This window comes from Cebus imitator, unplaced genomic scaffold (genome assembly GCF_001604975.1).
Source record: "Cebus imitator isolate Cc_AM_T3 unplaced genomic scaffold, Cebus_imitator-1.0 Scaffold13, whole genome shotgun sequence".
In the NCBI taxonomy this organism is placed as follows: Eukaryota; Metazoa; Chordata; class Mammalia; order Primates; family Cebidae; genus Cebus; species Cebus imitator.
The window spans coordinates 3,782,166-3,795,865 of NW_016107328.1; the positions used below are offsets into that span (position 1 = coordinate 3,782,166).

Sequence of the window (13,700 nt, forward strand, 5' to 3'; positions counted from 1 at the left end):
ACAGACACGATGACTACATGTATGTGATGACCTGGATGGGGTCCTGGAACGGAAAAGGAAAAATCCAAATGAAGTGCAGAGTAGAGATCATAGTAATGTACCAATATGGGTTCCTTCACTGTGCCAAACATACCAGAGTAATATCACATGTTAACAGTAGAAGCAGCTGGGGACCACGAGAACCCTCTGTCCTAATTTTGCAATTTCTCTGCTTATCTAAAATTATTCTAAATAATTTCATTTGAATTAAAAAATTGACTCAAAATGTGGGCAAGAGCATAGATGTTTCTCATAGAGATGTAAGTGATAGATGAGAGGCATGAACACCGGTATGTTTGTATATACAGGCTGAGTACGCCTCATACAAAATGCTTGGGACCAAAGTGTTTTGGATTTTGGACTTTTTTTACATTTGGGAATATTTGCATGTACATGATGAGATATCTTGAGGATGAGACTCAAATCTAAATGAAATTCATTTGTGTTTCATATACACATAGCCTAAAGGTAATTTTACACAATATTTTAAATAATTTTGTGCACCTGTGGCATGAAGTCAGGTGTGGAAGTTTCCACATGTGGCATCATGTAGGCATTCAAAAAGTTTCAAACTTGGGGGCATTTCAGGTTTTGAATTTTTTATTTAGAGATGCTCAACCTATATATATATAATTCAGAAAAAGGCAAGACAAATCAAATATTAAGATGTAAGAATAGTGATTTATTCCAAGGGTATAAAGTGAAAGGGACAACCAAGGAACCTTACAGGGTGCGGAAATATTCTGTATCTTAATCTGGGTAGCAATTACAGGTGTTTATATAAAAAAATCAAAATCAAATTGTACACTTTATAGGCTTTGCTGTATGTATGTTAGAGCTCATTTTAGAATAATAGTTTTAAAATGCATATAAAGAGATTTCCAAAAGGATATTCACCAGATTTTATTAACAACTTCTGTATTATGGGATTTTTCTGATATTTTCTTCTCTTTTTATATACATTTGTTATCTCCCTCAAATTATTCACATTTTGAAAATAAAAACAATAAAAATATTATTCTTTTTTGAAACAAATCTACCTAGTGACATCACCACCCATCATATTGGCAAAAATTCAAATGCTTGGTCACACTTTTTTGGCAAGGCTGTGAAGTAAAAGACATGCTCCGTCATTGCTGTGAAAAAATTCTTTTTTTTTTTTTTGAGATGGAGTCTTGACCTGTCACCCAGATTGGAGTGCAATGGTGCAATCTTGGCTCACTGCAACCTCCGCCTCCTGGCTTCAAATGATTCTCCCCACTCAGCAACCTGAGTAACTGGGATTACAGGTGTCCATCACCACACCCAGCTAATTTTTGTATTTTTAGTAGAGATGGGGTTTCACCATGTTGTCCTGGCTGGTCTCGAACTGACCTTATGATCTGCCCACCTCAGCCTCCCAAAGTGTTGGGATTACAGGCGTAAGTCACCGCACTTGACCAACAATTTATTCTTAAAATCCCTGAGTAGGGAGGTTCAATAATGTCAACCAGGTTTAAAGTTTCATGTCTCCTTTTACCTGGCCATACCTTTTCTGATAATTTATTGTTCACATACACTAGCACATGTGTGAAATGACATATATAACCTGCTATTCGTTGCATTTTTAAAGTTTTTAAAAATTATTTTTCAGTGTACTTTTAGTAGTTTTTAGTATATTCACAAAATTGTGCAACCATCACCACTATAATTATATAACAGTTTCATCACTGAGAAAGAAACACTGTACCCATTATCAGTTACTCTCCATTCCTTCCTCCCCCACCTCTTGGAAACCACTAATCTACTTTGTCTATATGAATTTGTCTATTCTGGACATTTCCTATAGAGTTATACAATATGTACATTTCTGTGTCTGATTTCTCTCACTTAGCATAATATTTTCAAAGTTCATCCATTTTGTAGCATGTATCAGTACTTCATTCTTTTTTATGGACGACTAACATTCCATTGTATAGATATACTGCATTTTGTTTACCCACTCATCAAGTCAATGGGCATTTGAGTTTTTCCCACTGTTTGGACATTATGAATAATGTTGCTATGAACACTTATGTACAAGTTTTGTATGGACGTACATTTTCATTTTTCTTGGTTAAATATCTAGGAATGAAGTTTCTAGGCATATAGTAAGTCTATGTTTAATATTTTTAGAAACTGCTGAAATGTTTTTCAATAGGACTGCATCATCTTACACTCCCACAAGCAATTTATGAGGAATCAAAATTTTCCTCATTCTTAACATTTATTATTGTCTGTCTTTTTGACTAGAGCCATCCTGGTGGTCATTGTGGTTTTGATTTGCATTTCCGTGATGGCTAATGATGTTGATCATTTTTCCACGAGCTTATTGGATGTTTGCATATCTTTTTTTTACAGAAATGTCTGTTCAAGTACTCTGACATTTTTAAAACCAGGTTGTTTTCTTATTGTTGTTAAGTTAAAATATTCTTTATATATTCTGCATACTAACCCCTTCTCAGATATATAATTTGCAAATATTATTCTTATTCTGTGGATTTCCTTTTCACCCTGTCCAATGTGTTCTTTGATGTGCAGAAGTTTTAAATTTTGATGTAGTCCAATTTCTCCTCTTCTCTTTTTTTGTGGTCTGTGCTTTTGGTGTCACATTCGATAAATCATTGCCAAATCCATTGTCGTCAAGTTTCCCACCTATCTTTTGTTGTGTTTTATAGTTTTAGCACTTACATTTAGGTTTTTAATTCATTTTGAGTTAATCTTTGTATATGGCATAAAGTAGAAGTTCAACCTCACTCTTTTGCATGTAGTGTTTTGAAGTGGAAAAGCATGGGTCTTCCAACTTTTTTTTTCTTTCTCAGGATTGTTTTAGCTATTTGGGGTCTCTTGCACATCATTTTGGCAATAGCAAAAAATAGAAACAACCCAAATATCCATAAATAGAGGACTGAATAAATTACATTTGTCCACACTGCAGAACAATGTGCAGTTATGAAGTGCAACAGAGATAGATGTCGTAATAAAGTTAGAGATGAGGTGGGGGGGAGAGAGGGGGAGAGAGAAAGAGAGAGAGACAGAGAGAGAGAGAAAGAGAGAGAGAGAGATTGATTTAAAATCTGTACCAAAGAAGAGGACTTTCAAGATACAAATTATTAATAATAACTGGTAAGTGCAAGCATTGAATACGGTTGTCCGTCAATACCCAAGGAGGGTTGATTCTAGGGCTTCCCTTGGATACAAAAATCCTTGAATACTAAAGACTCTTATATAAGATGATGTAGTATTTGCATATACCCTATGTATATCCTCCCATATAGTTTAAATCATCTCTAGATTACTTATGTAGATGGGTTATATTACTTAAGAACTTTACTTCAGGACAAGAAGAGGCATTACTGTTATTAAATGAAATCTTTGTTTTTAAAAGGGGTGTTAGGTCTGACTTGTCTGAATAGCTTTTTCACAGACAAAATGTGCTATGGAATATACAGGTGTGGGTCATCTAGACCTCCATCTCTTCACTGCCATGACTCTGATTCAGATATATATTGAGCCTTTACAAGTAGCCTCCTAATTTTCCTCCTACCAGTTTCCCTCCAGTGCCATCTTTATAAGACTCAATTAGCCAACAGCCTTAAGTCCAGCTACTTAATGAGCTTCAGATCTGCTTCTTTCATCTTCCCACCTGCTATCTATTTATTCTCCCAGGTCTAGGAATGTCAGACCCACTGCACTATCCTTTTCCCCACCACACTAATTCTAGCCTGTTAAACACCAAGTCATTTTACAACCCCTGCCTTTGTGAGCACTCTTCCTGCAGATAAAATAGCTTTCTCCTTAAATCGACTGGGGAGCACCTATTCCCATTGTGACACTAGACTTCCTTAATCATCCTCTTAGTTTTAGCCTCCCCCTTTTCACTTATTTATTTAAACATTTATTTATATCAGTAGGTACTTACACATTTTTATTTTATACTCTGGGTTATAACGTTATACAATGTTTTTCTCTTTCTTTTGCAAGTTGTTCTGACTCTTGCCATTGAGAGCTCTTTCAGATTGGTTCCTGTATCCTTTTCACATGCTCCTAATCTTTTTTTTTCTTGAACGCTTTCTTGCTTCTGTTACTACCAGATAATTCACACTCAATTGGTGTTTTTCCTGCCCTAGCCCTCAGCCTTTTTTCTAAGAACCCCTTATTCTTTCTATTATGGAACACTAGAAACCAAGATCTAGGTGCTGGGTGTGCTCAGAGCTACTGGGATGTTATTGCTTCTATAGCCAGTCAGTAGATGGAATAAGAAATATGTGTATGTATACTGACCCATATGTACCTACATATCAAAAATTATTTTTGTAACCATTTATGCATATATTTTAAGCAAAATATCATTCATATTGTTATATCTAACTCTAACCCAATACCACACGCTTCATTCTAGCCTTCTCCTCACCTTGCCTCCCTGTAACCTCGTGCTCCTACAGTTAGAAACCAGGTTTCCACCATCTGGCATCCACTTACTAATTTGTTCAAAGCTAGTTTACACATACAGACATATCTGAATTAATCAATACCAACTGTGAGAAACAATCTTCCTGACTTGAGTACAGCTGAAACTCCATTTTCCAAAGTTATTTTTCCCCACTCCCCTCAGTAAGATTATGCTATACATGTATACTACTTAGATTATTTTGTCTGCATTCCATCCTGGAATCCCCTAACTTCCTGATTGATATTTCTAAATTTGTATGCATGAAGGTTTGCTCTTTTGCTGCAAAATTTTATGGGTTTTGACAAGTTGCACAATGCCATATATCCATCACTACAGTACCATACAAACTAGTTCTATCATACTTAAAAGTTTCTCTGTGGTTCTCTAGTCAAACACTCCTTCCCCAAACTCCTGAAATCCACTGATCTGTTTCCTGTCCCTATAGATTTGGCTTCTCTAGATTGTTATATTAATGTAGTCATACAGAACATAGCCTTTTCAGTCTTGCTTCTTTCATAGAGCAAGATGCAGAAAGATTTATACATGCTGTTGCATGAATTAATACCTCATTCATTTTTTTAGCTTAAAAGTAACTATTACCAAAAACAGAAAGGTGGGGAAGGGAGCAGAAATATGAGCTTAGAGCTCACATTGAATTTTGCTCCTTTTGTCATGGGATCCTTGGGGTGTCACTTTGCCAGCTGGAAACCTCTGTTGCTGGTGGCGCCTTCTTCCTAAGTACTGCTTGTGTCCACTGGTCTTGTTCCACTCACTCAGCCTGGCAGGCTGCGCTTGGCCAACACTACCAGCCTGGATCACATGCCTGCCAAGGGCAAGCAAGGTGTGAAGTGGTGACAGATGTGTGAGCAAAGAAGTGTGGGGTCTGGTCACTGTGCACAGTCAGACACACCAGCTGCTGCAGTGAGGCAGGCAACTCCTAACCCTAACCCTAACTGGCACCTCACAGGTGCCAGCTCCATGTGAGGCTATGGCTGGCTGGATCAAACATACCAGGAGCAGCTTCTGCTGTGGACACCAGCATCTGGACAAGGGAAATGAGGTGGCACCCAAAAGCCTGGAGATGTCAGGAACCACACAGCCCCAAGGAGGATGTTTCAGCCTTGGCTTAGGGAACCCCTAGGTCTGCACTCCCCAAGGGGCTGCAACTGTTCTCTCCTTGTTTTCCACAACTTGCTGGGCAAGGTGGTGTGGGGAGATGTTTCAGCTCTGTTGGTGTTATAGCTCTTTCAGTCCTGCCATTTGGCCAGTACCAAGTTCTTGTCCTGCATCCGGGAAGAATGAGGCATGCAGACACCTGGAGAGTGAGCAAGGTAGAGAGGCACATCACTGAGCAACAGAACAGCTCTCAGGAGACCTGAAATGGGTAGCTCCTTTCCACAGGCATATAGTCTTGATGAGTTCAACCCTCATGCAGTGCGTAGCTCCTATCCATAGGCAGGTCATCTTGATGAGTGTCCAGCTCTCAATGGAGAGGAGACGCAGAGTGGGTAGCTCCTTTCTGCAAGCAGGTCATCCCAAGTTGAGAAGAGTAGTGGGTAGCTCCTTCCCATAGCTGGTAGTCCCAACCTCTCTGTGAGTCTGAGTCCGGGGGTTTCTATGGGCTCAGAAGGGAGGACCTTTGTGCTGATTGGTCCGTGGGCAGCCATGGCGGCAGGGGAGGGGGGCCAGAAAAAGCACCGTAAGTTCTCACTCTGGGCCTCCTTCCTGGGGAACTGGCAGCCCGGCTCCCAGGCTTCAGGCTGTCCCTGGCTGGAAGGTGGGGCTTCACCAGGGACACACCCCTTTCTGCCCAGGATCCACTCTGCCTCCTGCCACCATCAACATATCACCCATGGCACTCAGGCTGTTGGTGGGGGTGGGGGCTGCCTGCAGGGCGAAGCTGCCCTCAGCCCTCTCTCGGCCTCCCTCCCACGCTGGTCGGTGTTCAAAGTCTGGAGGGGGCTGAGACAGCAGGCAGCGTCTTGTCAGTACCGCTGGAAGTGCGCAGACATCCGGCTAGGTTGTGATAGCATGGGGGCCCAGCCACGACTTTGCTGGGAGAGCAGAGCAGGCAACAGGAGTAGGGAGAGGCCAGGGGCAGGAGCAGGCACTTCCAAGCCTGCAGGGGCAGGGGGGCTTCCAAGGCCCCCAAGAGGGCAGGGATGCCTGGGTTCGAAGACGTGGCTGGGCAGCTGCAGCTGCACCTAGGAGGGCGGGCCTCTTTCCCTTCCAGTTCCGGTTCCGGGCTCCCTCCAGTTCTGGCTCCCTCCTGCTTCCGGGCTCCCTCCTGCTTCCGGGCTCCCTCCTGCTTCCGGGCTACCTCCTGTTCCCAGTTCCTGCAGGCTCTATGTAGCACACGACCCTGGCCACGCCTCCCCTGCTGCAGCTGGTGTATTTGCAGCAGCTGCTCCAGATGGGCTGCTGCTGCCATCACTTATGGGGCTTCAGTTTTTCCCACCATTTCTGTCTTCCCTTCATTTCTTATTTTGTTAGAAACAGTTATTTAGCCTATGGAATATTTTGATTGTATATGATTAATATAGAAAACTATTCACTTCCTTTAAGAGAAGATACTAACCCATAGCAATAATAAATATGCCATTCTACAATTAGCTAATTCTTCTTTGCTGCTGAATCATATTCCTTGTATGAATGTACCAGTTTGTTTATACATTCACCTATTGAAGTGTGTCTTCGTTGCTTCCAGTTTTTGATAATTTTGAACAAAGCTTTTACAAAGAATCACATGCCGATTTTTGCACAGACACAGAGTTCAACACAGTTGAATTAATATCAAGGGGTGCAACTGTTGGGTTATATGGTAAGTCTGTGTTTCACTTTGTAAGCAAGGGCCAAACTATCTTCCAAGTGTTTACACCATTTTTATTCTTAACAGCAGTGAATGAGAGTTTCTGTTGCTCTGCATCTTCCCTAGCATTTCGTTTGTCAGTTGTTTGGGTTTTAGCCATTCTACTAGGTATGCAGTGGTATCTGACTGTTTTAATTTGCATTACTCTGATAATGAATGATGTTGAACATCTGTTCTTATACTTATTTGCCATTTGCATATATTCTTTGGTGAAGTGTCTGTTCAGATTTTTTGCTCATTTTTTCAAGTGGGCTGCTTATTTTCTTATTATTGAATTTTAAGAGTTCTTTATATATTATGGATAGAAGTCCTTGATCAGATATGCCATTTGCAAATATTTTCTCACAGACTGTACCTTGTCTTTTCATTCTCTTAGCAGTGTCTTTCACAGTTCAAAAGTTTTACATTTTGATAAAGTCCAATTATTCATTTCTTTTCTTTCATGGATTATGCATTTCATATTGTATTTTAAAACTCATTGCCAAATGCAAGATCATGTCAATATTCCCCTATGTTTTCTTCTAGAAGTTTTACATTTTTACAGTTTACATTTTTGGTCTATGACCCATTTTGGATTAAATTTTGTGTAAGGTTGTTATATATGTCGAAGTTCATTTTTTGTATGTAAATATCCAGTTGTTTCAACACCATTGACTGAAAAGACTATGTTTTCCTTTGAATTGCTTCTGCACCTCAATTCAAATCAGTTTTCTCTGCATGAGTGTACTTCTGGTCTGTCTACTCTCTTTCATTGATCTATATGTCTGTCCATTTGCCAATACCACACTCTCTTTAAAACTGTAGTTTCATAGTAAACCTTGAAATCATGTGTCTATAGTAAATCTAAAAAACATCACATTGGAATTAGGTTGGAAATGCCTAATCAGTATGCTAAATCAGAGCAATCTTGTTGTTTCAGATGGTTTATGGGAGAAATCTTAGCCAGTGTCTTCACATACTCGTTGATGGTAACTATAGCTTGTAAGTAACTGTTTCTCAGGTTATTGTGATGATGCCTGTATTTTATTCCAATTTTGGTCGTTTTAAAATGACTTTTAAATATTTCCTCTTTCTCACTCAAGTTGTGAAATAATTGTTTCTCAGCCTTGCCAGCTATTTCAAAACCCCTGCCTGTGCTCTGTAAGTGTTGCCTCTGTAATCATTATTGTCTGGACAAAAGTGACCATAATCTGATATCTGAGAATGGTTTCCACTGTGTAACAGATAACAATGACTACATATAGGAAATGTCCTGATCCTTTGCCCTGAAGACTACTTTCTGTTGCTGATAAAATTTAATAGTATTATCATCTGCCTCCTAAATTTTTACATCAAAATAATTTTTAAGGAACAGGACTTAGAAAATAATTTGAAAGGCAATGTCCTTTAAAATAATTTTAAAAGTGATTTTGTAAAGTCATAGCACTACACTTTATAAATGCCTCATATGAAGAAACCTTTGTGTTAGACTTTCCCAAATAGCTGGCAAACTGCCCATGAAATGATCTCAGTTACAAACTGTGATTTCTCTGCCTTTTCTTATTCATTTAATGATCCCCTTGTGTGTTAACAGCCATGGTTCAGCATATTTCAAAGGGTTACTGGGTCTGGGTGGGATGCTTGTAGAATTTCAAAGAGCCTGAAAGCAGTATCCTATTGCAAGATGAACTGTGTTAATTACCTTCATTTCAATATGGCTGCCAGAGGCAAACTCCCATGGCTTGGAGACCGAGGTCTTTAATTCACTATGGCACGCTTACAAAATCTGTGTTAATTCTGAAATCACAATGGGGTTTAGTGAAAATTTATTTTGTTTAGGAGTCTAGCCAATATTGATTTACTGACATTTTGAGTGATGCTTCCCATAATTTCTAGGTATTTCAGGTTTCTGGGGATGCACATATAGCTAAGTTTTGTTCAACCTGATATTTAGAAAATTGAATCTGGATAACTCAAGAAACCCTTATGATTTAACCCTGAAATTAATGATAAGGCTGGACATGGTGGCTCACACCTGTAATCTCAGCACTTTGGGAAGCTGAGGCGGGAGAATTCCTTGAGTCCAGGAGTTCAAGACCAGCCTGAGTAACATAGCGAGACCTACAAAAAATAAACAAATTAGCTGGGTGCGGTGATGCACACCTGTAGTCCCAGCTTCTGGGGAGACTAAGGTGGAGGGATTGCTTGAGCCTGGGAGGTCAAGGCTGCAGTGAGCCGTGATTGTGTCCATGCCTCTGTGCTTCAGCCTGGGCTACAGAGAGAAAAGTTGTCTTAAAAAGACAAAGAAAAAGAAATGAATGACATTTGTTTAAAACAATTCTGAGATACCTCCCTTTCTCTAGGTACAGGTTGCTCTCTATGGCTGTACAGAGGCGTAGAGATGTATCCTACATGACATTAGTACAGGTTTGCATGCGTGCTCAGATTCATGGGCTGAGATAACAATTAGTCAGGAGTGGACTAACTAATCATGTCTGATTTTCACCCAAAGAGCAATTTTGTTGCCCAACTTTCAAAAATGAAAACATTACTATGATTCATCAGTATGAATTATATAAATTCCTTCTCCCTGGGTTTCAAGATGAACCTGTGCAATAAATCAGAAAGACAAGTATAGTTTTGCTAGAAAGCTCTGTAAGGAGAGCAGAGTTTCTCAAAATGTGGCTCTGGAATTAACTGGGAAGCTTGTTTAAAAAGCAGATTTCCGGATCCTGACTGCAACATTTCTGAATCAAAGTTTCAGAGGGTGTCTTTATTTTTAACTACTTCTCCAGGTAATTGCACATTAACTGCAAGAATCTTGAAAAGATGATTTCTAAAACCTTTACTCCTTGATTTCTAAAGTGGCACCACCTAAGTTACCAAATCTTTATTGATAATTTATGATATGTTCTATAATGTATGGAGTGCCCAGTTCAGCTCAACTGCTGTTAATGAAGTGTCTACCATGGGTTAGACACAGTCACTAGGTGCCAAGATGGCAATGCTCTGGCATGTGGCTGGCCTCAAGATTTCATCATCTCGTTAGAGTAAAGGGCATGTAAAGGGCAAGGTGGAGTTGCCTTTTAATATGGTACAGGAGCCGGGGAGCACAAGGAGGTCGGTTCCCAGACTAAGAGGAGTGTGGAGTATGTTCAGTTGGCCCCTCCTGGAAGAGCCAATATTCGAATGCAGGGGTTATGTCACCTGCTGTTTTCTCAGAACTTCCCATTGTTCTGAGCTCATTGTTTGTTTTCTCCTAAAAGAAATTGCATCAGGCCAATATTTGTATCGTGAACAAATGCTCTTATCTTCTGACTCACTTGTGGAATAAGTTTCCTTCTTTGATTATTTGTGTACATGCTTTTACTTGTTCTTCTCTTGTTCCCATTCCATTTTTCCCTGTTTCCTACCCACCAGCCTCATATACACACACACTTGCATTTAAGACCTGTGAAACCAAGAACGATTGACTTCATTTTTTGTATCTACCACTAAAGCCTTGAAAATTGTATGTACTCCATAAATATTCATTAAATTGAATGTATTTGTTGCATCATTTCTTAAAGTACTTCCTTGAAAGCCAAGAGCTCTGCGTGTATATTAAAGACTTTGCAACCCTCTCCCTCTTATATAAACATATCGAGAAACTAATAAACCAAACACATGGTTATAATATCAAGAGTCAAGAATGACTCATAAGTCTCCTCTAACAATCAGTGTTGAGGATCTAAGGAAGTGGAGGGCAAGCACTGAATTCATTTCAGCAATTATTAATGCAGCACCCTCCCCTCAACACACACACCCATCCTGCACTGCGCAAGTTAGATTAAATTCAGCACCTCTTTAGCACCTCACACTTCTCAGATCATATCCCTTTTCATAAGATAATGAAATTCTTAGTCCACTGCTTTCCTCACTAAATTTAAAGTCTGTGAGGACAGGGACTATCTATCTTCTTCACCATTGACCTGACTGCCCTTTGCAAATAAGGATCAGCACAGGTATCTCATGTTAGTAATGATATGTTAGTATCGGCGACATTTTGCACACTTACGATTTAGTAGCAACAAAGTGGATAACATCTGTTCTCTCTTAGATGAAGGAATGTATGTTCATATACTTAACGAATGAATGAATAAACTTTAGGGAATAAAAATATGGGGAAAATCCACCTGTTACCCTACAGGCTGTTCCACTGGGCAGAAGAGAGTCAATTTTTTTTTTTTTTTACCAAGTTTTTAATCTACTTGAGGCTCATGATTACCTTTCACTTAAAGTGCAATTAAAATACAGATATAATACTGAAAAATGCCATAAAGGCAGGTGGGAAGAGAAAACCATAAGAAATGTTAGTTAACGAAGTACCACGCTGGGCTAGGGGATCGAAACCTTTATACCCTTTCAGGCAAAAAAGGAGAGAGCTAAGAACTGCTAGGTTAAAAGCAAAAACAGAAAGTACCTGTAGTTGAGGCTCCACTCTTCCTAGTTGTGATTATTCAGGCCAGTTGTGCGTATGGGGGTGGGTGTGTACATATATATGCACACATGGGCATGCAGCGATTAGATACTGCGCTTCCTGTGTATGCGGAATTATGCATTTCTTTTCTTCTTTCTCCAATCTAGGTTTATCAAAATTTGACAGTCATTTAGGAATGCCTTCGATGAATGTCCTCCATCTGGATATCTGCAAATTGTCCAACTTGCAGTCCACTTGGAATCAGGTGTTTTACTGGAAGGGAGTAAGCGAATAATTGAGAAAAAGCCGTGTTAGCTTGCCTATGTGATTTTTAAATGATCTCAGTTTTTCCATCAAAATTATAACACGCTCATGAAAATAATATTAATTTGCCTTTCCTTTGCAAACACCAGCAATTGAAAGGGAGAGGACTGAGGAATGTGATGGAGGGCGACCGCCTGTAATAAATGTTCCCCTGTGATTCTCTAAGGCAGTGCTTCTCGAGCATTAATTTTCATTAGGAAATTCTGTGAGGAGCTTGTAACTGCAGATTTCTGGGCCTGCCACATGCACTTATCCCTCGCGGAATTGCTTAATAGAATAATGAAAGTAAATTTGTCTAATTAATACCAACTTGACAACTTGAATAAAAATAAATGCAATTTGTACATAAAATATAATGCTGCAAAAGTGTGTCATTCACTCCAGTGGAGTGACTTGATATTAGGTGGCAACAGTAGGTGGTGGTTGATAAGAAAATGGATGGGAAATGAGCATTTTCTGAATGTTATATTCTTTTGAACCACTTTCTAAACCAAGTTTTTAATCTTCTTGGGGCTTGTAATTATCTTTCACTTAAATTGCACTTAACGACATACCACAGAAAAATGCCTAAAGGCAAAATAAAGGCAAAGCACCAGAGTGCTTTGAAATGCATGAAAATGGTGTGCTTGACTTGACTCGAGGGCTGTAGAAGATGTTCCCTTTCTACCCCCCACACTTGGTGCATGTTCGCAAAGCAAATATGGCCTGTAATTCAAACTATCAATTTGTTCTATGTAATATTCTCTGAGTAAAAACTCTTACATGCAGAAAATTGCCTGTGCTTGAAATGGTAATGCCAAAATATAACTTTGTGTAACATTTGCATTTATTGCACTTTTGGTTAAAAAATAAACTAATAAATAAATGGAATAATCAGGAAATTTGTATGTGTGCGTGTATGTGTTTGTATATCTACATGTATTTTCCGGGAAATCATGGAGTAACATCATCAATTGAAGACTGCATTATTTCCCTTTTGTTGCCTTAACAAATTACCACAAACCAAGTTGCTTACAGCAACACAAAGTTATTGTTTTACAGTTCTGGAGTTCAGAAGTCTAAAATAAAGGTCAGTAGAGTTGTTTTCCCTCTGGAGGCTTTAGGGAAAAATCTATTTCCTTGTCTTTTTTAGCTTCTGGTGTCTGCCTGTATTCCTTGGCTTGTTGCCCCCTCCTCTACGTTCAAAGCACACAGCTCTGATTTCTTACTTGCATCATTTCATCATCTTCTTCTCTTCTGCAGCAAAATCTCCCTTTGCCTCCCTTTTTAAAGGACACTTAAGACTACATTTAAAATCCACTCTGATAATTCAAGATAAAATCATTTACTTAATGACATCTGCAAAGCCCTTTTTGTCATATAAGGTAACATTCACAGGTTTCTACGATTAGAACCTGGCTATTTTGGGAAACCATTAGTAAACTTACCACAGTTATATTTGAAATAGGTTTGTGTAATAATTTAGTAGATCTGGGATGTGTCCCATATATTTCCCATTTTCACAAGTAGGTGAAGTGGGCAGCCAGAGAGAAAGGTCAGGTTACCCATAAAGGGAAGCC

General features: G+C 39.2%; 1 protein-coding gene across 3 annotated transcripts in view; it reads left to right on the plus strand.

Moving 5' to 3' along the window:
- Window positions 1-13,018, plus strand: part of TMEM71 (transmembrane protein 71) — a 64,420-nt gene extending 51,402 nt beyond the window's left edge. For all 3 annotated transcript variants that reach the window (XM_037728468.1, XM_037728470.1, XM_017500261.2), the window contains 2 exons: window positions 8,299-8,360; window positions 11,985-13,018. In XM_037728468.1, the coding sequence (XP_037584396.1) occupies window positions 8,299-8,360; window positions 11,985-12,112 (190 nt within the window). In that variant the 3' untranslated portion in view covers window positions 12,113-13,018. The remainder of the gene's footprint in view (window positions 1-8,298; window positions 8,361-11,984) is intronic.
- The last annotated feature ends 682 nt before the right edge of the window (window positions 13,019-13,700 follow it).